Raw genomic sequence first — 27,041 nt, forward strand, 5'->3', positions numbered from 1 at the left:
AACATGAAACCTTTGCACTAAGAAAGTTGCTGGCTATGGGGAATGAATTTAAAGTCGAACTTACACCTGTTGTATTCGTGACATACAATTTGATTTGATTTAAAATTACTTTTTCAATCTGAATATTGGTGGGGGGGGGGGGTTGTCTTGTAAAAACAGTGGATGTAAGGTAGCATCAAAACAAAACGGTGTACTTGACCATTAAACTTTGTGTCACGTTCTTCAAAATGAGCGGACCAAGAGCGTGCATTGAGTTCCACATCTTTTTATTACAAAGTCAAACTAGAAACACCACTTACAAAGACCGTGAAGTCATAGTGCCCTAACACAATATCCCACAAAGCAGGTGGGAGATAGGGCTTCCTAAATATGATCCCCAATTAGGGGCAACGATTACCAGCTGCTTCTAATTGGGAACCATACAAAACCACCAACATAGAAATACACATTCTAGAACACCCCCCTAGTCACACCCTGACCGAAACCACTATAGAGAATCCAAGGGCTCTCTATGGTCAGGGCGTGACACATTGATTTAATTTCATGTTTTGACAGACTGTCTCTCATACAATCCAATGATTTTGAAATGCCAATGGTTATAGCATAAATGGCTCATAATGTCTGGAATCAAACACGTGGTTTCCATGTGGTTGATACCTTTCCATCGAATCCATTCCAGCCATTATTATGAGCCGTCCTCCCCTCAGCAGCCTCCAGTGATGTAGTTGTCTGTCATATTGAGGTATCTAGCTATAAATTAATCATGATCAATCAAATGGATAAGTATAAGAAATAATGGGATTTCCAAATGCCCTTAACTAGGTGTCTTCGCTAGACAGACAGAGACAGGGGGAGAGGAAGAAATGGTGAAAGATGGAGAGAGGGAAACTGAGAAAGTTATTTTGCAATGTTTGCTTTACTTGACTACAGCAGAGTTCAATATTATAGATTGTGTGTCAGTATTCTTACAAATATGAAAATCTGTATTCTGTATGACACAGATACGGGTAAGAATAAAGTAGTCTTCTCTCGAACACTTTAAATGTTTGGGGTGGACCTCATCGGACCACTTTGAATGTTAGGGGTGGACCTCATCGGACCACTTTGAATGTTAGGGGTAGACCTCATCGGACCACTTTGAATGTTAGCGGTGGACCTCATCGGACCACTTTGAATGTTAGGGGTGGACCTCATCGGACCACTTTGAATGTTAGCGGTGGACCTCATCGGACCACTTTGAATGTTAGCGGTGGACCTCATCGGACCACTTTGAATGTTAGGGGTGGACCTCATCGGACCACTTTGAATGTTAGGGGTGGACCTCATCGGATCACTTTGAATGTTAGGGGTGGACCTCATCGGACCACTTTGAATGTTAGGGGTGGACCTCATCGGATCACTTTGAATGTTAGGGGTGGACCTCATCGGACCCTTCACGAAATCCAGGAAAAGCAACAGCTGGTTTCTGATGGCGACTGATCACTTTACCAAATGGGTGGAGGCAATACCCATTAAGGTCAGTAAATGAAGACTACGTGCTTAACTCTAAATTCCCTTCTGTAACCCATTAAAAGGGTGCTTGGAACGAAAAATAGATTTTTGTTTTGTATGATACCCATCAAGGACGAGACTGGCGAGGCCACCTCCAAGGCGATGATGGACATCTTCAACCCACAGTTCATCCAAGATTGACTTAGTGGTGTTTGTCTATTGATATTAATATATAACGTACTTTCAGATCACGGAAACCCCACCTGATGTGGTGGAAGTTGAGACATGGACTGAGAAGGATGTGGAGGTTTTTGACCAGGTAAAAATTATTGTCCGCTCTTAATTTATTTTCTGGCCCTCCCAGAGATATTTAAGAAATGTATTTGTAATATGAAATGTAATTGCATTCATTCCTGTTATCAATCAAGTTGAGACTGAACATTGACAAGGCGCAGGAGAAACAGAAGGAGAACTACCGGAGCAGAATCACGAAGGGGACCATGTGCTACGACACCCGGGCAAATGACTTGGTTTGCAAGAAGGACGAAAGGAAGACGAGACCTAGGACACCGCTCTGCTCCTAGCTGGGGTCACCATCTGTTAAGATGAATCTAAAAAATCTCATATAATAACTATTTGCATTTTCACACAAAATAACCTGAAGCTAGTTTTAGTTTCCCTAACACTGATATTGTTCTGTCTTCCTAGGGTTACCTCGGTGGAAGCCACAATCTTCTCCAGTTGGAGCAGTTGGACGGTCGACCACTGAAAGCACCGACGCCCTACACTTCAATGAAGCTCAATAGACAAAGTCTGTTAAGCTTTGGTTGGCATTTGAGAAAGCAAGAACTGTTATGCTGAGCTTATAAAGTTATGCTGAGCTTATAAAAATGTACCTCTTCAATTTACCTCTCCAAATGACTTTAGGACCTTCGAATGGCCAAGCCCCCAAGGAGGTATCCCGCCCACCAGAACCAGTGAATTTGGATCAGTCTGATTTTCTGTGCTCTGAGTCGGAGAGGGATCAGCTTGAGGTAGGCTATACCTTCCAAAAGTGTTGAAAAGTACATATCTCCCTATTATAACACTGCACTAAACCATCAAATGTTCTCACGTTGATATAGCATCGGACGCTAACAGTTTATCGAATCCCATTATGACGCAGAGGGTGACACTTTTTGGGGTCGAGACATTATTTGGCATCCGTGTAAGTAAGCATTTCACTGTTTGTCCCCACCTGTTGTTTACAAAGCATGTGATGATGAACATTTTATTTGACTCAGGTCAGAGACATTAGCATGATGGATAACTGGTGGATTGCATTGAACCCTGAAGTTTTGTATATATTTAACTAGGCAAGTCAGTTAAGAACAAATTCGTACCTACAGGGAAACAGTGGGTTAACTGCCTTGTTCGGGGGCAGAACAACAGATTTTTACCTTGTCAGCTCGGGGATTCAATCCAGCAACCTTTCGGTTACTGGCCCAACACTGCCATGTACAAGTTCGTATAAGTGCTACAGATAACGTTAGCAGTCATTGCCTGTCCTTTTTTGATAATGTGAAATAAAATGCCATATTTCCGTAGATTTAGAAGAATAACAAATACCTTACAGATCTTTGAACTGCCTTTATCATTGTAAAAAAAGTGAAACACCTGTTAATGTTTTGTTGTCATTTAATAATTTGCAAAAAAAGGATAACGCATCTGAAGCTTCACAATCATGTCTTGAAAAGGTAATATTGTACTCATGAATTATTATCCTGGACAATCTTCATAATTAGTATTTTCACAAAACTATATTTTCGCTTATATTTTGTTTGAGCATAATACTGTACATTTGACCTTTTGGAATTCCCAATGAGGAGTTTATCAGCACACCATAAGAATAACAAAAAGAGGGACTCACATCTACAATATTTGGAAGCTCCAGAAGAAGGGTTGTTATTTTACACTAGACAGGATGTGAACAGCAAAGTGTTTAGGAGCTTTAGAGAGAGGAAATGGCACCAAAAGAGAAGGGATCTAACTACATGAAACAGGACTGGAAACACCATAATAGTGTTTTCAACTTTTCCGGTAGGGCTCCCAGTCTTCTGCAAGGTGTTGCACGACTCTTGATCAAGTGGTGTTACGACACACGATGTCCTGTTTCAGAACACCTTAGGATGAATGTTTCAGTACACCTTAAATCTGTCTCATAACCCCTTACACCCATGTATTCAAAACTCAAGCAAAGTTAAGATTTTGTCTCCTTAATGTTGTTGGCAGCTCAGTTGCCACTAGTTGTAGTGTTACATTGTTAAAATGAAGTGTTTGTAAGACATTCTAGTAGGTGAAGCCTAAAACTAATCTTTCTGGTTCATCCCCATTGTTTAAGTAAAAGATTTAAGGCATTTATGGCAACCTGGCAAGTTGAGCCTGCTCTGTGGTTGTCCCATTAAGCAGGAGATTTTTTCAAACTGAAAACAACCAAACTGCAAAGAATCCCAGTAGGTGCGTCGCAAAATAATTGCTACACTGGAAGTGTAACTTTTGGTCAGGGCGAACAGAGTGCAGTACACCTTATCCTATTGCTCCGTCGCCTAGCTACGTTAACTTCCCCCGTATGTAGGTAACAAGGTAGCGGCCAGGTTTTGTTGAAATTAATTGGAATATCCCACTCTGCAAAAGTTATGCGTCCAATGTAGCAGGCCAGTAAAACTGTTTGTCTGCTTCCTCCCTGTTTAATTATGCGACCGAAAAGTTATGGCATTTCTGCATGTAAACAAATATTTTCAAATTTTCGGGCAAGTGACCATAATCTTCGGCCAACCCAAAAATACTGCTGACTTGGCCGATGGGTAAGTGCCTTTCAGACTTTAAAGTCAATCTCTGTGTAGGGTATGACATATTGATTCATCAGTTGCAAAAGGGTTTTATATGTGTTATGATGAGAACAGGGTTTTTCAACTCAGGTAACATAGTTTTCAACTCCTGGAAAAATTCCTGGCCCTATAGAGAGGATGAAAACCCTGTCAAACTGCAGCAACCTTGTATTTGTTCATATAAAACTAGACTAACAGGGGGGGGGGGGGGGCTTATGTTACACTGACAAGACAATAGAAGACAATATAACTAACAGGGCTGAGCTTGCTTTATGCAGGGTTGCATCATAAGGCCCAGTATTAGAAACGGCCAGTGACCAAAATCCTTAAATTCCAGCCCTGTGTAGGCTGTATACAGAACATATATAATTAAAAAGTTACCGGCACATTAACACAGTCTAGCCCAGGGTTCTCCAACGCTGTTCCTGGTGAGCTACCCTCCTGGAGGTTTTTGCTCCAACCCCAGTTGTAACTAACCTGATCAACCAGCTAATTATTAGAATCAGCTGCACTAGATTAGGGTTGGAATGAAAACCTACAGGAGGGTAGCTCTCCAGGAACAGGGTTGGAGTGAAAACCTACAGGACGGTAGCTCTCCAGGAACAAGGTTGGAAGGAAAACCTACAGGACAGTAGCTCTCCAGGAACAGGGTTGGAATGAAAAGCCACAGGACGGTAGCTCTCCAGGAACAGTGTTGGAATGAAAACCTACCAGAGGGTAGCTCTCCAGGAAAAGGGTGGGAGTGAAAACCTACAGGACGGTTGCTCTCCAGGAACAGGGTCGGAGAGCCCTGGTCTAGCCCATGTCATCACTATTTGTTGATTTGATGAATTCCAGTCAATTATTTTGATTCAAAAAGTCCTAGGTAGCCTAGCCAACCGAAGTTTGAATATACACCAAATTTGATCACATTCACATTTTCTCTTAAAAGAAACAAATTGGCTATAAATACATAACGTTACCGCTTGGTTTCCGTAGCCAGATGGGACAGGACGCATAGAGGCTAGTTCTACAGTTGATCAGACTGATACAACATGTCTTTCTGTAAAGAGTTTTTTCTTTGTCTGTCCGGAGTGAGTTCTTTTCCCGTTTGCTAAAAGAATATCAGAGCAAAGTGGCGAGCGTGCTCTGCTCTCTACAGACATGCCGACCTGGGCGACCTGTGATTTCCGTGAATCTGATTGGTCAAGACACACACACACACACACACACACACAACCTGCAGCACTCTGATGAGAAGGACATAGTGTGCGAGTTGATGAAATGACTACGGTAGCTGGAAACGTTGGATGTTTAATGGAATATCTACATAGGCATTCAGAGGCCCATTATCAGCAACCATCACTCCTGTGTTCCAATGGCACGTTGTTAGCTAATCCAAGTGAATCATTTTAAAAGGCTAATTGATCATTAGAAAACCTTTTGCAATTATGTTAGCACAGCTGAAAATGGTTGTTCTGATTAGAGAAGCAATACAATTGGCCCTCTTTAGACTAGTTGAGTATCTGGAGCATCAGCACTTGTGGGCTCGATTGCAGGCTCAAAATGGCCAGAAACAAAGACCTTTCTTCTGAAACTCGTCAGTCTATTCTTGTTCTGAGAAATGAAGGCTATTCCATGCAAGAAATTGCCAAGAAATGGAAGATCTCGTACAAACATGTGTACTACTCCGTTCACAGAACAGTGCAAACTGGCTTTAACCAGAATAGAAAGAGGAGTGGGAGACCCCGGTGCACAACTGAACAAGAGGACAAGTATATTAGAATGTCTAGTTTGAGAAACAGACGCCTCACAAGTCCTCAACTGGCAGCTTCATTAAATAGTACCCGCAAAACACCAGTCTCAACGTCAACAGTGAAGAGGCGACTCCGGGATACTGGCCTTCTAGGACAGAGGAAAGGCAGAGTTCCTCTGTCCAGTGTCTGTGTTCTTTTGGCCATCTTAATCTTTTCTTTTTATTGGCCAGTCTAACATATGGCTTTTTCTGTGCAACTCCGACTAGAAGGCCAGCATCCCGGAGTTGCCTCTTGACTGTTGACATTGAGACTGTATTAACATTGGCTACACTGTATTTATGATAAATTTGATATTATGCGCTGAATACAACAGGTGAAGGAAGACCTTACAGTGAATTGCTTACTTACAAGCCCTTAACCAACAATGCAGTTTAAAAAAAATACCTAAATAATTATAGAGGGGCTATATACAGGGGGTACCAGTACAGAGTCAATGGGTGGGGGCACCGGTGTCGAGGTAATTGAGGCAATATGTACATGTAGGTAGAGTTATTAAAGTGACTATGCATAGATAATAACAGAGAGTAGCAGCAGCGTAGAAGGGGGGGGCAATGCAAATAGTCTGGGTGTGCTCGGCCCTCCTTTTCCTGTAGTCCACAATAATTTTCTTCGTCTTGATTACATTGAGGGAGAGGTTGTTGTCCTTGCACCACATGGCCAGGTCTTTGTACTCCTCCCTATAGGCTGTCTCATCATTGTCGGTGATCAGGCCAACCACTGTTGTGTCTTCAGCCAACTTAAGGATGGTGTTGGAGTCGTGTCTGGCCGTGCAGTCATGAGTGAACAGGGAGTACAGGAGGGGACTGAGCACGGATCCCTGAGGGGCGCCTGTGTTGAGGATCAGCGTGGCGGCTGTGTTGTTACCTACCCTTACCACCTGGGGACAGCCCGTCATGGAAGTCCAGGTGTTTAGTCCCAGGGTCCTTAGCTTAGTGATGAGCTTTGAGGGCACTATGATGTTGAACGCTGAGCTGTAGTCAATGAATAGCATTCTCACATAGGTGTTCCTCCAGGTGTGAAAGGGCAGTGTGGAGTGCAATAGAGATTGCATCATTTGTGGATCTGTTGGTTCGGTCTGCAAATTAGAGTGGGTCTAGGGTTTCTGGGATAATGGTGTTGATGTGAGCCAATACCAGCTTTTCAAAGCACTTCATGGCTACAGACGTGAGTGCTACATGTCGGTAGTCATTTAAGCAGGTTACCTTAGTGTTCTTGGACACAGGGACTATGGTGGTTTGCTTGAACCATGTTGGTATTATAGACTCAGACAGGGAGAGGTTGAAATGTCAGTAAAGACACTTGCCAGTTGGTCAGCGCATGCCCGGAGTACACGTTCTGGTAATCCGTCTGGTCCTCCGGTCTTGTGAATGTTGACCTGTTTAAAGGTCTTACTCACATCGGCTATGGAGAGCATGATCATACAGTCGTCCGGAACAGCTGATGCTCTCATGCATGTTTCAGTGTTACTTGCCTCGAAGCGAGCGTAGAAGTTATTTAGCACGTCTGGTAGGCTCGTGTCACTGGGCAGCTCTCGGCTGTGCTTCCCTTTGTAGTCTGTAATGTTTTGCAAGCCCTACCACGTCGTAGCCAGTGTAGTACAATTTGATCTTAGTCCTGTATTGACGCTTTGCCTGTTTGATGGTTCGTCGGAGGGCATAGCGGGATTTCTTATAAGCTTCCGGGTTAGAGTCCCGCTCTTTGAAAGCGGCAGCTCTCCCCTTTAGCTCAGTGCAAATGTTGCCTGTAATCTATGGCTTCTGGTTGGACTATGTACGTCCAGTCACTGTGGGGACAATGTCATCAATGCACTTATTGATGAAGCCAGTGACTGATGTGGTGTACTCCTCAATGCCATCGGAGGAATCTCAGAACATATTCCATCCAGTATGTGCTAGCAAAGCAGTCCTGTATCTTAGCATCTGCTTCATCTGACCACTTTTTTATAGACCGAGTCACTGGTGCTTCCTGCTTTAATCTTTGCTTGTAAGCAGGAATCAGGAGGATAGAATTATGGTCACATTTGCCTAATGGAGGGTCGAGGGAGAGCTTTGTATGCGTCTCTGTGTGTAAAGGTGGTCTAGAATTATTTTCCCTCTGGTTGCACATTTAACATGCTGATAAAAATTATGTAAAACTGATTTAAGTTTCCCTGCTTTAAAGTCCCCGGCCACTAGGAGCGCCGCCTCTGGATGAGCGTTTTCCTGTTTGCTTATGGCAGTATACAGCTCATTGAGTGTGGTTTTAGTGTCAGGATCGGTCTGTGGTGGTGTGTAGACAGCTACGAAAAATAGATGAAAACTCTCTAGGTAGATAGTGTGGTCTACAGCTTATCATGAGATACTCTACTTCAGGCGAGAAAAACCTTGAAACTTCCTTAGATATCGTGCACCAGCTGTTGTTTAATTGTATGCATAGGCCTCCACCCCATGTCTTACCAGAGACTTCTGTTCTATCCTGCTGATAGAGTGTATATCCCGCCAGCTGTATGTTCTTAATGTCATCGTTCAGCCACGAATCGGTGAAACATAAGATATTTCAGTTTTTAATGTCCAGTTGGTAGGATATATGAGCTTTCAGTTCATCCCATTTGTTTTCCAGCGATTAAACGTTAGCTAGCAGGACAGAAGGCAAAGGCAGATTAGACACTCGTCGCCTGATCCTCACATGGTACCCTGATATTTTTCAGCGAAATCTCTGTTTCCTTCTACAGTGAATGCCGAGGATCTGGGAGTGGTCAGGTGTCTTTAGTATCTCCTTCCCGTATGACTCATGGAAAAACATTATTTGTCTAATCAGAGGTGAGTAATCACAGTTCTGATGTCCAGAAGCTCTTTCGGTCATGAGAGACGGTAGCAGCAACATTATGTACAAAACAAGTTACAAACAAGGCGAAAAAAACAAACAAAATAGCATGGTTGGTTAAGAGCCGAAAGACGGCAGCCATCCCCTCTGGCGACATCTTGCACACTTGATTTGTGTTCAGGGACTTGAGAGAGTCTTTCAAAGAGGGAAAGAGAAAGAGAAAGGAAACAACTCTGCTGTTTTTGAGCCAAGAAGTGCCTATTGTCTGGCAACTAGCTTAGACCTACTGTAAATCAAACAATACCAAGGACAAAACAATCAAATTCTTGGCACAGTGGGGAAACACTATACACTGCATGATACCCTTAATCTGATTAGAAGCCAATAGTGTCATATGATCTGATTATATCCAGATTATAAAGTGTAACAGTGGGGTTACATCCACCCATAAAGACCATAAAATATGTCCTTATTATGATACAACCATAGGATAAGTTGGTGGGAAAACAACCCCCTTAAGAGAAATGTCTATTTTCTGATAGAAAATAGCTACATTTGATAAGATTTAGATATGTGCATCTGGCTATCCTTATACAAACACATTTTGAAGGGAAATAAGAGGGCAGAATATTTTGTTTTTTTGTTATTCAATAAAAACAAAAACTTTAAAAAGCTTTAAAAACACCCCCCTATATGGGCAAAATGCCCCCTGAAGATTAGTGTGTCAAAATCCATTATATATGTTTTATTGTGGCATTTTTGAGTAATTTGAGTAAAGTCTTAGTATTTTATTTTAAATCAATCAAACATCGGAATAGAATGACATTGCACATCTCACGATTAATATATTTTCCTGTCCAAATCATCCTAAAGTATTTCAAAATTGTGTAACTCAAAGAAGTTACATATAGATTATTTGATCCAATGACTTGCATTGATTGACCTGGGGCATTTTGCCCCAAACATACTCACTTTAAATGTTACTATTTTATTAAAAAGTGATTACAATTTATTTCTAATAAAGTTGACTATTTATCTTTAGACTCCCATACTGGTTTATGTAGAAAAAAAGGTTATAGATCCAACTTCATTAGATTATATACACTACCAGTCAATAGTTTTAGAACACCTACTCATTCAAGAGTTTTTCTTAATTTTTTACAATTTTCTACATTGTAGAATAATGGTGAAGACATCAAAACTGTGAATAAACAAAACAGTGTTAAACAAATCCAAATATATTTTATATTTGAGATTCTTCAAATAGTCACCCTTTGCCTTGATGACAGCTTTGCACACTCTTGGAATTCTCTCAACCAGCTTCACCTGGAATGCTTTTCCAACAGTCTTGAAGGAGTTCCCACATATGCTGAGCACTTGTTGGCTGCTTTTCCTTCACTCTGCGGTACGACTCATCCCAAACCATCTCAATTTGGTTGAGGTTGGGGGATTGTGGAGGCCAGGTCATCTAATGCAGCACTCTATCACTTCCCCTTCTTGGAGGTGTTTTGGGTCATTGTCTTGTTGAAAAAGAAATGATAGTCCCACTAAGCGCAAACCACATGGGATGGCGTATCACTGCAGAATGGTGTGGTAGCAATGCTGGTTAAGTGTGCCTTGAAGTCTAAATAATTCAGTGTCAGTGTCACCAGCAAATTACCCCCACACCATAACACTTCTTTCTCAATGCTTTACGGTGGGAAATACACATGCAGAGATCATCCGTTCACCCACACTGCATCTCACAAAGACACGGCGGTAGGAACCAAAAATCTCCAATTTGGACTCCAGACCAAAGGACAAATTTCCACCGATCTAATGTCGATTGCTCGTGTTTCTTGGTACAAGCAAGTCTCTTCTTCTTATTGGTGTCCTTTAGTAGTGGCTTCTTTGCAGCAATTTGACCATGAAGGCCTGATTCACACAGTGTCATCTGAACAGTTGATGTTGAGATGTCTGTTACTTGAACTCTGTGAAGCTTTTATTTGGGCTGCAATTTCTGAGGCTGGTAACTCGAATGAACTTATCTTCAGTAGCAGAGGTAATTCTGGGTCAACCATTCCTATGACGGTCCTCATGAGAGTCAGTTTCATCATAGCACTTGATGGTTTTTGCGACTGCACTTGAAGAAACTTTTTTTGGTTACTACATGATTCCATATGTGTTATTTCATAGTGTTGATTATCCTTGAATGAGTAGGTGTGTCCAAACTTTTGACTGGTACTGTATATTAGATCAATGTAGCACAGTCGTTTTGTTGTACTGATTTAAAGAGTTGAGACAGATTACATTTTTTTGTTGAGCATTTTCTTTGGTGACAAAGTGGTTTCTGTGAGAATTACAGGAGGGCGGCGTTTAACCCTGGGGGGCATTTAACTTCAAGCCACCCTATAACCTGAGCCTAAGGGTCCACTCTGCCCCAATAATTAGTTAAACTGCAATCTCCTGCAAAGCTCTTCTCATAGGCTACAGTGTATAACACCAAATCAGGCCAAGGGGAACAATTCTTCCCATCATGACAGATGAATTCGTCAGTCTAGTCATATAGAGCTTGTCTAAGTAAATTATGCATATGGATGCCTATAGTAAATAGGCTAAATAACAGTAGATAAAATACTATACGTAAACTCACCAAATTAATGTCTAGGTCATATCAGCAGTTTCTTATCAAGGGCAATTCGTGATAGGCCTGTATAAAAATCCCTAGTCATGGATTGAAATCGCATGATAAAAATGGCCTAATCAAATTGTAGTGTTGGAATAGTGTACTTGTACTACAGTGTTCTCTTCCTCATTAATAACTCAAATTGCCTTACCTTTTGCGGTCCATTGGATAATTCACTTTCTACTGTCGAAATCCGACTCATTTCTTGAACCTGGGTTATGTCCTTTGCGAGTGGTAAAACTTTGAGATTATTAATTTCGGTCTAGAAAAGCGCGAAACTGCATCCGCGGTTCTCGGTCGTTGTCTCCATCGAGTTGAGGAATGGATGGCCAGGGACCGGAGAAATGACCGATTTTGAAGTCAGTTAGACTTCAGAGGAACTTTTTCGGGTCCGCTTCTAGGCGTGCAACCGAAGTATGTCCATGCAGTCCTAGTGCCGCCGGATTTGAAGTTGGTGCTTGTTATGGCCATGGAAAAGTGCACGTGCGTTTTATATTAGCTATCTAGCTAGCATGCTCTTCACCTCCTGAAATAAGGAGTTGATTCACTTTCTTTGTTTAATGTAATGTCAAATTAAATAAAGGCCTAAAATAATTACCTTTTGTACTGCAGACAAAATCAAAACAACATTTTAAGTATGATTGTACAGTCTCGGTGGATATCACAGGCTGCTCAAAAAACTGTTGCTTTACATTCGTTTTTCTTCAAGAGTAAGACATGTCACACATTTGCAGGAACAAGGTTCTTTAGCATATTAAATTATGCAGAACCCAATTCTGCTTCTGCGCCATCCCTCTCTTGGGCAGCAGGTAGCCTAGTGGTTTGAGTTGGACTAGTAATCGAAAGGTTGCTAGATTGAATCCCCGAGCTGACAAGGTAAACAGCTGTCGTTCTGCGTACTTAAGCCCACCGTTCCTAGGCAGTCATTGAAAATAAGAATTTGTTCTTAACTGACTTGCCTAGTTAAATAAATATAAAATAAAAAACCCACACATTTAATGTTCACACTGCACAGTTCTGAATGACTGGACAGATGGCGCTATGCCACTTTATTGCGGTTGGAATAAAATCTGAGTACCAGCACCATACTCACTCCACCCTCATTCCAAGAAGTGGATTCAGTCAGTAAAGATAATGCAATTAGACCACCCTGTGTGTCTGTCTGCAGTCAATTACCCACTTCTCCATGGTGGATAGGGTGACTGGCCTTTCTGAGATATAGACTAGAAACATTGGATGTCACTCAGCCACTTCTCCTTTAACCCAGGGTTTGGGTGCTGGGCTCTGCTCCTTCTTTACTGTGGGTGTCTCTGTCTGGCATGTGTCATTAAACCGCTCCCTGGCCTTCTCCCAGTTCCTCTGGGTCTTGGTCCTACTCAGAGTCCCAGCCTCGTCCACCGACACAACAGCTCCTGCCCCAAAGCCTGACTGGGACTTCCGGACCTTCAACTGGATCTACGGGAAAACCAGAATGGTAGGAAATATCAGATCAGATGTGTGAGCAAAGTGAGAAAGAACTGGGATGAAATCACAACAGGTGGAGTATACTGGTGTGAAGTTCGGTCAACTTAAAACTATAACTATTCATTAATCCCTAGTTAAATACTACAGAAAAACTCCCATCTCTGAACACTGGGAATACTAGGAGAACTCAAACAGAAAGGGGGAAATGTTAAGATTACCGGGTCTTTCATTCCAGCTCCATCTTTGCCCAGGCCTTCTCCTTTCTTCCAGCCCATCTTCTCCAACATCTTCCTTCCCTTGTTGACTTCACTGATCTCACTGGACAAGGAGGGAAACAAGTACAAAATCGAGACAAGACAACTTCAGATCAGTCTAGGACGTGGGAACCACTAGTTCTTACTACATACATGTGCATACGTGGCACATACACACTTGCAATGACTCAACCAATCAGATGGCTACCTACACGTGTACAGAGGCGGGTGCGTCATCCCGTTGAAAGACTCCCTCGCTGCCCACCGTCTGACGGCGAGACTCGGCCCGGTCCACATACCTGGGGTTCCTCAGGGCTTTATCCTCCTCATACTCAGCGCTCTGTTGGAACAGAGGGAGACAAAGGAGACACTTACTAAACAAAGTAATATACTCACTGCTGTTAGCGACAAGGAAAGAAGGTAAACTATGGGACTGCTCAGTCTCTAGTAACTTACATTTCAACAAGACTTGCTTGAGCAAAAACAGAACAGTTTAATTGGATGAAAACTTCTGTCAGATAACATCTTTGTATACACAGAGAAGCTAGGTGGAGATCTGATTGACAAGGACATTTCCAACAAAGGATTACCAATGGACCTTATTGAGCAGTAATAAAACAGCAGACGGGGACAACAGATGAAGTTGTAGTGGTGGTGGAGAACCAGTCACTTACCTTCAGGCCATATTTAACCTTCATCTGTTTCAGTTCTTTCTGTCGGAGCAGCTCCTTGTCCTCTTTGGTTGGAGCTGGACCTGAGGAACAACACATCTGGCTAGTTAGAGACTGGGCCGTGTGTGTGGCATGGGTAGCTAGGTGTGTGAGCATTGCATTAGTGTTCGGTCTTATACAGACAACATACAAAGACGGATGCAACACATGAGTGTCCGCAAATTAATCAGGTTGTTCTCTACCGGTCTGTAGTGGTTGGTTCCTCTGGTGTTTGCTGAGGTGAGCCATGACCTGTCCAGGTTCACAGCCGTCACAGGTGTCTGTCCCTGCGTGGATGTGGAAGGACAGAACAGTCTCTCCCATCTTCACCTCATCCCCATGGGTCAGAGGGCAAGGGTCACACTTAGCGTTGGGCTGATGGGAGGGAAAACAATCCTGTTACTACTTCACTTTCCAACCAAGGTGTGTGAGTGAGTGCGTGTCTGACCCACCTGTAGGATTCGGTTGCCATTGAGGACAGTTCCGTTCTGACTTCCCTGGTCCACTAGCATGTAGCACTGTTGGTCCTGGTCAAAGTACACCTCTGCATGGAGCTGGGATTTAAATTAAATATATAGAACCCATCAATACCATTATGATTTAATTTGATGGCCTGCAGAATCTAACAAATAAATGAAATAAGTTGTTATACCTTACTGACTCCCATTTCAGATATACTAATGGCATGGTTCATATCCTTCTCCCTGAAAAGATAGACTTATGTGAAAACAGTACCTCAAAATGCCACAGGTAGTTTAAACTTAATTTCAGAAATAATGATCTGAGCTCTCATTCCCCCTGGTGGTTAAATAGACAAACTGACCACACATTGGCCATTCAAACTGACCACGCATGGGCCAGAGTCTACAGCACTGTACTGACCTGCCAATGGTGGCTGGAGAGTCAGCTGTGATGATGAAGAGTGTTCCTGTCTGTAACACTGGAGATCTGACCACTGTCACCCTCACACAGGGTGGCCATACCTTCTCAGCAACTGGGGACACACATACACACAATATCACATACACTGACATGACAATTCTGCTGAGCAATATTTTAACTACAGGAAACATTTAGGAAAACAGATGAACAAATATCAGGTGATGTTAGACTTTTGACACAGTGCTTTGTTTCATTCTGCCTTCTCCTTTAAAGAAACCCCAGCGAAAAGTGCATAGAAAGCTGACAGGCTAAATAACTCTAAACTGTGTCCGTCCTCGCCTCTCACCTTCCTGACTCTCTATCTCTGACTCTGAGCTGTATTTGGTGGGAGGAGGGGAGGAAGAGGTAGACTTCCATTCTCTCTCCGACTCCGTGATCTCCCCCTCCTCAGGATCATTGTTCCCACTCGAGTCATCACTCTGCGACGCAGACGCTGCTTTAGCCTTCTTCTTTTTCTTGATGAGTTTATCTGATTTAGCCTTCTTCTTCTTCCTCCTTGAGCTGCTCGCATCATCGGAGCGCAACCCGTCCTTCCTCTTCTTCCTCTTCAACGAGCGTTCGGCACTCTTCGCCTGGCGAGTCTTCAAGGAGCGTTTTTTTTGCAGAGGAGTGTCTGGAGTAAGAGACCGGCCCCTATGCCTGCGCGAGCCTGTGCCCCTCTTCGGGATTCGCCGCTCCATCCACTCATCAAGGTCCAGCTCCTCCTTTACAAGGCCCTGTCGGCAGACAGGCAATAAATCAGAGGGGAGGATGCACCTGAAGCATCTCCAGAAAACTCCCTTGGCAGACACAGGACACAAGAGGCTTTCTATGAATTTGGACAGTGAGCTCTCTGCATCAAAACCTCCCTGTATTGTTTTGTGGTCCTTTTTGGATATGGGTCTCAGTTCTCAAAGACAGTAGGCCTGTACTGCATCACAGCAAAGTCAATGTATTGACTCAAGCTGCAATACATTGAAAGTGATCCTCAAAAACGTACTCTTGACCAGACTAAGCAGCCAAATCCCTGAGCTCTGAAACCTGACTTTTTTTTGCACCAAAGCTGTGTTGGCTATACCTCATGTCTGCATGGGGGTCTTTCTGCTGTGAAATAATTGTTCTAAGTATCTATGTGAGACGTGTACCTCTACGGGAAGCTGAGTTCCAGAAATAGGAAATCTTCATGTTAGCCAGTGAGTTAGTCACGTCTTCTACCTATGACCAGAGGAATAGCATTCAGTCAACTAAACAGCAGCTGCAAGCAATAGCCAAACCCCTGTACTTGACAAAAATGTATCAGACTCCAAAACAAAACTATAGCTGCTGCAGAAAGTCTAAAATCACCCCTGCAAGTATTTGACAACTGAGACCACATAGATCATGGTTCAAATGGATCCTAAGAAGTCAATTACAATCTCTAAACTACTGAAGGTGAGATGCTTCAGGAGCCTCATGTCAGCACAAATCAAAAACAGTAAGGATAACAGGTCAGTTGTATACAACAATGAGAAATGTTTAGCTAGTTAACACATAAATTATCCCTTCTTAATCTTTTTTTTATTATGAATTTGCTGTAATTCTCTTGTAGTGTTTCTGGTTCATCTCTGGAACGGTCACCCACCTTATCATCCTGACGGGCGGTTCTCTCTGGAACTTTCTTCCACTTCCTTCCTTTCTTGTCTAGGCTCTTTTTCACCTGGCTGGTCTCTGAGACAGGCTGTACAGTAGGAACCTCTATCCTGGAGTGGAACTGGTACTTGCCACTCTCTGCATCGTAGTAGTAGTACATGCCTGTGTTGTTATCATAGTACAACTGACTGGCCTAGGGGAGGGAGACAGTGACACAATTAAAAAGAGTGTTAAATAATGACATAGTGATCGTGTGTGTGGGTGGTTTAGTACCGAGTCGTAGTAAAAGCCAGTGCTGTGGTCGTAGTACATCCCTGTGGTCTCATCAAACACAAAGCCAGTCTGTGTCATGGCCTGCTCAGCTGTGGCTCTCAGCATGTCTGCTATGGAGCCCGTATCCACTTCCTGCTGGAACAAACACAAGTAAAGAAAGAAAGTTCCCAAACTATTTTTGCACTGTGTCGGTCATCGATCTTCTAGTATTTCTTGTGCTCTTCCAAATAGACATCATGATCATGTTTCTAATAGTCTTCTTTAGCCATGGCCCATGAAGGAGTGATTGTTGTCACGTGTTAGGAAGATCAGCACAAAAAAAAGGTAGTCTTTTGGAAGACGAGACACCTCACTGTCCTCAGTCAGACTAGATTGAGTGGAGGGACGGTAATCAAACTCGCCTCTGGTTGAGCGGCAGCAATACCACCCTCTACAGACACCTCTGTAATCATCGCTGTGGCGTTGTCTGTCGTCATGTCTGTAGCTGTGTCAGTGGTTGATTCTGCAGCTGTCATCTCTGCGGCATCAGTGGCTTCCTGCCCCTCAGGTGTCACTGTCACCTGGGTGTCTGTAGTCACACCATCACCCTGGTAGTAGCCTCCTCCATAGTAGTAGTTGTAATAATCTGCAAATAACACAGAAGTATCAATGTATCTGTAAGTGGAGCAAAATAAAATCAAATTATTCATTTGGATCAATCCCAAACTGCTGGTCCTGGGAATTGGTGGTGGTTAGATTGCTCACCAGTTTCTGACCAGGTATATTCCTCTGTCTGTGTCTCAGCTTCAGCTCTCTCTTTCGCCTTTTTCTTTCGTTCATGAATCTCTGCACTAAGCTTGTTGACCTATTGTATCAAATCATGTTAAGGAAAAAAGTAGCACCGTAAGTTGTAAATTCACTCATTTGTGCATATCATATACTTATTTAATGATGGCTAGATTGTTCTTGGTAGCTACCTGTTTCCTCAAGTCTTCATTGTAGCCTTCTGTGCTTTTCTGAAGACTCTCAGACTTGGTCAGTTGTTTCTGTAATTTGGTCAGTTCTTTTGTGCAGCTTTTCAGTTCTTGCTTTAGCGACTCTACTTTCTGGCGAAGCTCAGCCACCTCGGAATCCGACCCCTCCTCTCCTCCACTCGCCTTCTCTCCATTTGTCGCCATACTTCTGGCTGTCATTGACACACAGGGTTACAACGTGTAAAGTGATTGTTATAACCATAATATGCTAGCATTATTATTTGTTATATTGGTATGCATTAAAGGATAGGCCAGCTCTCAAATTCTAGGCAGCATTCTGCCTTCTCCCTACAGATCTCGGCCATTAGCTTCGCCCACGACTGCTTCATGTGAACTACAATTCCTATACTGTGTTTTAATGTTTAGAAACGTCAACCATCGCTTACGATACGGCTTTCGAAACATAATGCCCTTATCTTTCATCAGCGAGAAAGAATCCTAAAAAGAAAAACAGATACACTTACTGTAGCAGTTTTGGCAGATCCATACAGCTACGGGTATCTCCATCTGACAAAACTACACTTCCGCTACCCTTCCCGAGTTATGCCTACACAAAGGTGTTCGGGGCATACTAGATAGCTAATTAGCACAGGTATCGCCCCGTCTGCCGTCTGTTTTCCGTAAAAATGCGCTGTAACATGGAGATATGGCCATGTGGGAACATTAACCCTATCAAGGTGTGTATCAATTTCACCTTTCATAAAAATGTAAATGATTTCTCGACACATGCGCCGAATACAATAGGTCTAGACCTTACCGTAAAATACTTACGAGCTCTTAACCAACAATGCAGTTTTAAGAAAATAGAGTTAAGAAAATATTTACTGAATAAACTTTAAAAATGGGGTACTGGTACCAAGTCAATGTCTTAGAAGCTGTTAAGGAGCCTTTTGAACCTAAACGTGGTGCTGCGGTACCACTTGCCATGCCCTAGAAGAGAGAACAGTCTATGACTTGGGTGACTGGAATCTGACAATTTTTTGACACCGCCTAATATATAGGTACTGGATGGCAGAAAGCTTGGCCCCAGTGATGTACCGGTCATGCGGTGACGCAACGGGTCAGGACGCTCTCGATGGTGCAGCTGTAGAACTTTTTGAGGATCTGGGTACCCATGCCAAATCTTTTCAGTCTCCTGAGGGAGAAAGGCATTGTCGTGCCCTCTTCACAACTTTCTTGGTGTGTTTGGACTTGGTGTGTTTGGAGGTGACTCCGGGATGCGGCCTTCTAGGCAGAGTTGAAAAGAAAAAGCCTCATCTCAGACTGGCCAATAAAAAGAAAAGATTAAGATGGCCAAAAGAACACAGACACTGGACAGAGGAACTCTGAGTAGAAGGCCAGCATCCCGGAGTCGCCTCTTCACTGTTGACGTTAAGCCAGGTGTTTTGCATGGTACTATTTAATGAAGCTGCCAGTTGAGGACTTGTGAGGCGTCTGTTTCTCAAACTAGACTCTAATGTACTTCAAATCTTGCTCAGTTGTGCACCGGTGCCTGCCACTCTTTCTATTCTGGTTTGAGCCAGTTTGCACTATTATGTGAAGGGAGTAGTACACAGCATTGTATGAGAAATTCAGTTTCTTGGCAATTTCTCGCATGGAATAGCCTTCATTTCTCAGAACAGGAATAGACTGACGAGTTTCAGAAGAAAGTTCTTTGTTTCTGGACATTTTTAGCTTGCAATCGAACCCACAAATGCTGATGCCTCAGATACTCAACTAGTCTAAAGGACAGTTTTATTGCTTCTTTAAAATCAGCACAACAGTTTTCAGTTGTGCTAACATAATTGCAAAAGGGTTTTCTAATGATCAATTAGCCTTTTAAATGATAAGCTTGGATTAGCTAACACAACGTGCCATTGGAGCACAGGAGTGATGGCTGCTGATAATGGGCACACCTACCTAATTAGACATTCAAAAAAAAAATGTAAATCAGAAGTTTCCAGCTACAACAGTCATTTACAACATTAACAGTGTATACACTGTATTTCTGATCAATTTGATGTTATTTGAATGGACTTTTTTTTTGCTTTTCTTTCAAAAACAAGGACATTTCTAAGTGACCCCAACCTTTTGAACAGTAACGTATTTACCATGTCATATGGAGACCGAAACATAAACCTTTTACCTTATCATAAGTAGATATAATTGCAAATGGTTAAATCTTTCCAATTGGAATTTAAAAAAGAACTTAGTTACGAATTGAACTTGACATTTTTCAACCCTTGTATTGGTCAGCCTGTTGCGTGCTTTGGTATGTGTCTTCAAGGAGCGAACAAGGAGTACAGGAGGGGACTAAGCATGCACCCCCGAGGGGCCCCCATGTTGAGGATAGGCATGGCATGTGTTTTTACCAGGATCCAGTTGCAGAGGGAGGTGTTTAGTCCCAGGGTCCTTAGCTTAGGGTGCACTATTGTGTTGAATGTTGAGCTGGAGCTGATATGAAAGATAAGGGCCTAATGCTTCCAAAACCGTACTGCAAGCGATGTATGTTAATGTTCAGACAGAGTATACAGTAGCCGCCTTCATCCAATGGCATGTGTAATGTTATGGAACAGAGAGTCATGATCAAGGGCTAGGGTAGGTCTAGGTACTATGGAAAAGCTAGCCTAGTTATCACCATAAAGTCTGGTGGGCTTTATTCAACAGAATGTTGAATAAACTGTCATTTTCATTTACCTGACGCATGCGCGAACACCATGTACGCAATACGCATGATTCAGGTGTGAACAAACCGTGAGAGCCACGCACAGACCGAATTTTGCTGTAGGTATTGTCTCAAATTACCAACGGCATAAGGACAAACTAGGATGACACCCGTATGTTAAGTTCCAATGAGAGTTTGCTCCATTCATTGATATGGTACGCTAGCGTTAGCTATCTGCTAACATATTGCTAACGTTAGCTGTGAATGGTCTTACCGATTCGTTTGTTTTCTTCGCTTGGACGAACGCCCTCGTTTCTCTCCGCCAAGAATATCAACCTGAAAGTTGAACATAAACATCTTGTAACCACCATGCATTGCTGACACACCCGACTACATGTTTTGTTGATAATAAAGAAAGTTACAATTGGTACAGTTGATGTGTTTACAATCCAACGTGGCCGCCATTTTTTCAACCAACGTCATTCTATCGTCCACGGTACAAGATGCCACAGCTGGCTGAGAGCGCCACTCGTGGTTTGGAGTTTGAATAGGTCGAGTATTTGGAAATAACTCTATCTCTGGTTGAATAAAAAAAAATCCATGTATCGCAGAGGTTTGTGTTCTCAAAAATATGTGATGGTATCGATTATCAGTCAAAACATGTTATGCTGTAGAAATGTAAATACTACTGCACTCAATTTACTGTCAATAAATACTTCCACATACAGACCAGCAGGGGTCATGACGAGTATGGCTGTAGAGATTGTGGGCAAAATGTTTGCAGTTATTGTGTTGTTTGGAAACTCTGCCAAGCATTGCTTTCCAGCTCTTGACTGTTTCGAAATCCAAACATTAGGAAATTCATTTTTTAAGTGTTGTCTCCATAGTAACAACTTCAACATATCACACAAATGTACACAATGTGTGTGTGTGTATATAAATGAACACCAAGTGGGCCTACAGTTGAGTAACTCCATTAAAAGTGACACACTTATTTTTCTTATCTCCTGTGAAGAACATGTTCCCTCCAAATCAAGGTATCAGCAGCAGTAACATCATGCCTGGCCCCTAATGAAGAGTCATAAGCCCTATCCACAACCTACTTGTGTTACTAGAATGTTGGTTATGTAATTGTTACCCCAGCATGTCTGTTTTTCCAGAGGATGGTCTGATGGGATTAGTTTTAACAAACTGCCTCCTGTTATATATTTTTCTCATATAAAATGTACCATTATGCCTGGAGGCTGTTCTAAGTGTGAAGATATTTCAACTTGTCTAGGCATAGCCTTATATTGGCTTTCAGTTTGGAGAAAGTCAAAATAATATCAATAATACCCATTAACTGTATGCAGACATTTAATTAACTGATGTATTTGGTACAATATTATCCTCTTAATGTTTTAAAAGAGAAATAAGCAAGGGGAAAGATAATATGAGAAAACATATCATTCATCTGTAGGCCAAGTGCATTAGCACTTTGTTTTAAGCATCAATTTGTTCCCATGTTCTTACCAAACTCTGAGCAGCACCTGTTAAATACTGTTATACCCCTCAAAACACAGGGATGAAAATTTGCACAGGATAAGTATTATCAGAGGACCTTCAAGTCAGCAGAAAAACAGTAGGTTATTCTGGCTGGAATTATTACTCTCCCACCATGTGAAAATTACTGACATGGCAGATTCGCACAAAACTAAAATGAAGGATGTGGTGTTTTGTGCTCGTGCACCCAACTTCCCCCAGTAAAACTAATCCCGCCAGAATAGGGCTTCACACACACACTAATGAATGTGACTTCCTGTTACTCCATGAGAAAGAAGAAGAAGTCAGCCGCCTTCTAATTTAATGGAAATACAGGCTTAATTAGTTGACTCATGATACAGTTGGAGATAATGTAGGAAGCATAGAGAGCTGAGGAGAACACACACACACACACACTGGAAGTGTGATGATGAATGATTAATGTCATGCACAAACCTTTAGATTTAATGCACTCCAACTCTCTTAATTGGTATTTTCATTCCAGGCGTAGTGATGACCTTTTTGTATTGCTGCTGAACGTTCAAGTGGCTTCAAGATACGTACAGCCAGGTACCTACCACATGGGCTTCTATCTGTCTCTCTCTATCTCTCTCACACACACAGACACACACACATGTGCATACTCCGCCATCCCTCCCTATCTCCTTCCACCCCTGTGTCCTTTGGATCTTTCCCTCCCTCCATACGTACATCTTTCCCTCAATCCCTTCCTGTCCTCCACACTATGGGGTGTTAATCCCTCTGTTTTCTGCCCAGACAGCAGAAGTGTGTAGATTATGGGTGTTACTCCGTAAACAGCTTTTAGTTTCCCTAAATCAGGATTCTGCATGCTGTTTCCTAGTCAAATTAATTCACCACACTTCAGTGGTCCAGATACACTTGGCACTGTGTAGAACTGCATCACTGCATCGCCGTGCTTCTACACCTGCATTGCTTGCTGTTTGGGGTTTTTGGCTGGGTTTCTGTACAGCACTTTGAGATATCAGCTGATGTAAGAAGGGCTATATAAATACATTTGATTTGATTTGGATGTTACATGTTGTGCAGGGATTTTTCTGACATTGAAATCATTTTATAATCCTTATATATATACAGTGCCTTCAGAAAGTAGTCATACCCCTTGATTTATTCCACATTTTGTTTGAGTTCAAAATGGATTAAATATATATATATTAATAATATATATTTTTCTCACCTGTCTACACACAATAGCCCATAATGACAGAGTAGACTGACGAGTTTCAGAAGAAAGTTATTTGTTTCTGGTCATTTTGAGCCTGTAATGGAGCACACAAGTGCTGATGCTCCAGATACTCAACTAGTCTAAAGAAGGCCAGGTTTATCGCTTCTTTAATCAGGACAAAAGTTTTCAGCTGTACTAACTGTAGTATCTGGGATCTACATCTGTTTATATTAGTTACTATGCTGTTACTAAGCAGTAATGTATTACGGCAGTGTTACGTTACTACACCAAATAGGAAATGCACATGCGTACTAGGGTGCCGGGAATTGTAGAGCACGAGGGGTTTTGACTAAACGAAAACTAACTGCACTCCCATCTCCTGCTTGGTCATTTCTCCACAACACAAATATTACACTAACATAATTGCAAAAGGGTTTTCTAATGATCAATTAGCCTTTTAAAATTATAAACTTGGATTAGCTAACACAACGTGCCATTGGAACACAGGAGTGATGGTTGTTGATAATGGGCCTCTGTACGCCTATGTAGATATTCCATAAAAAATCAACCGTTTCCAACTACAGTAGTCATTTACAACATCAACCATGTCTACACTTAATTTCGGTTCAATTTGATGTTATTTTAATGTATTTTTTTAAAATGTTCTTTAAAAACCAAGGACATTTCTAAGTGACGACAAACTTTTGATCAATAAAAAATATAAGACGGTCGTGGAAAATAGAAAATTCCAAAACAATGAATTTAGAAGTATTGACTTTGTTATTATTTTTGAGCAAAATAACACAGTATTAGATATGGTAAAAGGCACAGAATTTAAGTTTGTTAGCTTTAAAATTGCATAAATGTAGCTCAGCTCCATGGCAAAATGTGTAGAATTGCAGGACATTTGCTTTAAAACGGAAAAAATGTATCTTAACTCCATGAGGAAATTTGTAGAATATCACGAAATTGGCTTTAAAAAAATCTCTACAGCCGGGTCAACCGCCCTGCCACGTCCACCACCTAAGCACCTTTTTGATCCAGATAAAACCCTGTTATGGGATGTGTGTGCATGCATGCGTGTGTGTGAGGTTGTATTTCACATCAACCTGTTATATATATATAGATATTAAGGCCCTGATACCCTGGCCCATAGAGGGAAGTGGAATAAGGGAGATTAGTGGGAGGTAGTGGACGAAAGGAAAGGAGGAGTGCTGACAGACAGGATACAAGGGTACGTCAAAGGGGTGGGGGCTGGGGGGCTGGGGGGCTGAGGGAGGGCTGGAAGATCCGAGCTGATACTTTTTACTGAATCGCCCAGAATAGCTGTGTTTAGGGGATTAGGGAGGAGAGAAGCAGGCGTCTGCGTGTGGATGACGTCCTCTGTGCGTAGGACAACTTCTCCCGATGAAAACCAGTGCTACACAATGTGAAAATGCTGGATGGTATCATAACGTTTGCATTTCTGTGTAAAATTGGAAACATTCTCCTTTCAAATTTTTGTGAGGGAAAGGAGATAAGCATCATTGATAGAGAAGCGATAGGTAAGGTCCCTGCATATCGACATGGATGGGGAGCTTATTGAACTGGTTTTCTGCACAATGGTTTGTGTCTGATAAGCCAGGCTTTTGGCATGTCATTACAGATAGTGTTTGGGATGTATGGTGGGCTTGGAAGTGATTACATCTGAGTGTTATGAAACCTCCAGGTGGTGGAATTGGACACCACCGATGGAAACAAGATGACTGTCTCCCTAACACACCATGTTTTTATCTGCATAAACAAGTTTTGCGTGGGCTGCCTACGTGTTTTTTGGGGGGCCGCCTATGTCCAAACCATAAAATTAAAAAATAATAATAATATTAAGTGTGTGTATGTATATATACATCCCATGTATATACAGTGCCAGTCATTCCAGGATTGTACTTTATTTTGACTATTTTCTACATTGTAGAATAATAGTGAAGACATCAAAACTACTAAATAACATACATGGAATCATGTAGTAATAACATACATGGAATCAGCTGGCCTAGACAATCTGGACCCTCTCTTTCTAAAATGATCTGCTGAAATTGTTGCAACCCCTATTACTAGCCTGTTCAACCTCTCTTTCGTATCGTCTGAGATTCCCAAAGATTGGAAAGCTGCCGCGGTCATCCTCCTCTTCAAAGGGGGTGATACTCTAGACCCAAACTTTTATAAACCTATATCCATCCTGCCCTGCCTTTCTAAAATCTTCGAAGCTAAGTTAACAAACAGATCACCGACCATTTCGAATCCCACCGTACCTTCACCACTATGCAATCTGGTTCCGAGCTGGTCATGGGTGCACCTCAGCCACGCTCAAGGTCCTAAATGATATCATAACCGCCAGCGATAAAAAACAGTACAGTGCAGCCATCTTCATCGACCTGGCCAAGGCTTTTGACTCTGTCAATCACCACATTCTTATCGGCAGACTCAATAGTCTTGGCTTCTCAAATGACTGCCTCGCCTGGTTCACCAACTACTTCTCAGATAGAGTTCAGTGTGTCAAATCAGAGGGCCTGTTGTCCGGACCTCTGGCAGTCTCTATGGGGGTGCCACAGGGTTCAATTACGAGTGCCGACTCTTTTCTCTATATACAGTGGGGCAAAAAAAATATTTAGTCAGCCACCAATTGTGCAAGTTCTCCCACTTAAAAAGATGAGAGAAACCTGTAATTTTCATCGTAGGTACACTTCAAATATGAAATACAAAATGAGAAGAAAAAAAATCCAGAAAATCACATTGTAGGATTTTTTATGAATTTATTTGCAAATTATGGTGGAAAATAAGTATTTGGTCACCTACAAACAAGCAAGATTTCTGGCTCTCACAGACCTGTAACTTCTTATTTAAGAGGCTCCTCTGTCCTCCACTTGTTACCTGTATTAATGGCACCTGTTTGAACTTGTTATCAGTATAAAAGACACCTGTCCACAACCTCAAACAGTCACATTCCAAACTCCACTATGGCCAAGACCAAAGAGCTGTCAAAGGACACCAGAAATAAAATTGTAGACCTGCAGCAGGCTGGGAAGACTGAATCTGCAATAGGTAAGCAGCTTGGTTTGAAGAAACCTGTGGGGTCAAAATGATCATAAGAACGGTCAGCAAAAATCCCAGAACCACACAGGGGGACCCAGTGAATGACCTGCAGAGAGCTGGGCCCAAGTAACAAAGCCTACCATTAGTAACACACTACGCCGCCAGGGACTCAAATCCTGCAGTGCCAGACGTGTCCCCCTGCTTAAGCCAGTACATGTCCAGGCCCGTCTGAAGTTTGCTAGAGAGCATTTGGATGATCCAGAAGAAGATTGGGAGAATGTCATATGGTCAGATGAAACCAAAATATAACTTTTTGGTAAAAACTCAACTCGTCGTGTTTGGAGGACAAAGAATGCTGAGTTGCATCCAAAGAACACCATACCTACTGTGAAGCATGGAAACATCATGGGGGTGGAAACATCATGCTTTGGGGCTGTTTTTCTGCAAAGGGACCAGGACGACTGATCCGTGTAAAGGAAAGAATGAACGGGGCCATGTATCGTGAGATTTTGAGTGAAAACCTCCTTCCATCAGCAAGGGCATTGAAGATTAAACGTGGCTGGGTCTTTCAGCATGACAATGATCCCAAACACACCGCCTGGGCAACGAAGAAGTGGCTTCGTAAGAAGCATTTCAAAGTCCTGGAGTGGCCTAGCCAGTCTCCAGATCTCAACCCCATAGAAAATCTTTGGAGGGAGTTGAAAGTCCGTGTTGC

At 42.3% G+C, this 27,041-nt stretch overlaps 2 protein-coding genes across 4 annotated transcripts in view; both read right to left on the bottom strand.

The window, feature by feature from the left end:
- Nucleotides 1-11,994, bottom strand: part of pde8b (phosphodiesterase 8B) — a 96,183-nt gene extending 84,189 nt beyond the window's left edge. Inside the window, exon 1 of the mRNA XM_036977078.1 lies at nucleotides 11,773-11,994. Coding sequence (XP_036832973.1) covers nucleotides 11,773-11,823 — 51 coding nt within the window. The 5' untranslated portion in view covers nucleotides 11,824-11,994. The remainder of the gene's footprint in view (nucleotides 1-11,772) is intronic.
- A 621-nt stretch (nucleotides 11,995-12,615) lies between these two features.
- On the bottom strand, nucleotides 12,616-21,081 carry aggf1 (angiogenic factor with G patch and FHA domains 1). Of its 3 annotated transcripts, XM_021602149.2 has the most exons (16): nucleotides 20,952-21,081; nucleotides 20,804-20,865; nucleotides 17,829-18,037; nucleotides 17,617-17,716; nucleotides 17,274-17,497; nucleotides 16,873-17,004; nucleotides 16,592-16,792; nucleotides 15,278-15,707; nucleotides 14,932-15,043; nucleotides 14,702-14,753; nucleotides 14,502-14,603; nucleotides 14,253-14,424; nucleotides 14,014-14,093; nucleotides 13,552-13,679; nucleotides 13,304-13,403; nucleotides 12,616-13,076 (listed from the first exon to the last, which is right to left on the bottom strand). In XM_021602149.2, the coding sequence occupies exons 3-16, from the start codon at nucleotides 18,027-18,029 to the stop codon at nucleotides 12,861-12,863; spliced, it is 2,250 nt and encodes a 749-aa protein (XP_021457824.1). In that variant the 5' UTR covers nucleotides 18,030-18,037; nucleotides 20,804-20,865; nucleotides 20,952-21,081; the 3' UTR covers nucleotides 12,616-12,860. The 3 variants fall into 3 exon arrangements, with proteins under 3 accessions (XP_021457824.1, XP_021457823.1, XP_021457825.1); XM_021602148.2 differs by having other exon boundaries at nucleotides 20,804-21,012; XM_021602150.2 differs by lacking the exon at nucleotides 15,278-15,707 and adding an exon at nucleotides 16,116-16,185 and having other exon boundaries at nucleotides 20,804-21,012.
- Nucleotides 21,082-27,041: the final 5,960 nt, after the last annotated feature.

Source organism: Oncorhynchus mykiss, chromosome 5, assembly GCF_013265735.2.
Source record: "Oncorhynchus mykiss isolate Arlee chromosome 5, USDA_OmykA_1.1, whole genome shotgun sequence".
In the NCBI taxonomy this organism is placed as follows: Eukaryota; Metazoa; Chordata; class Actinopteri; order Salmoniformes; family Salmonidae; genus Oncorhynchus; species Oncorhynchus mykiss.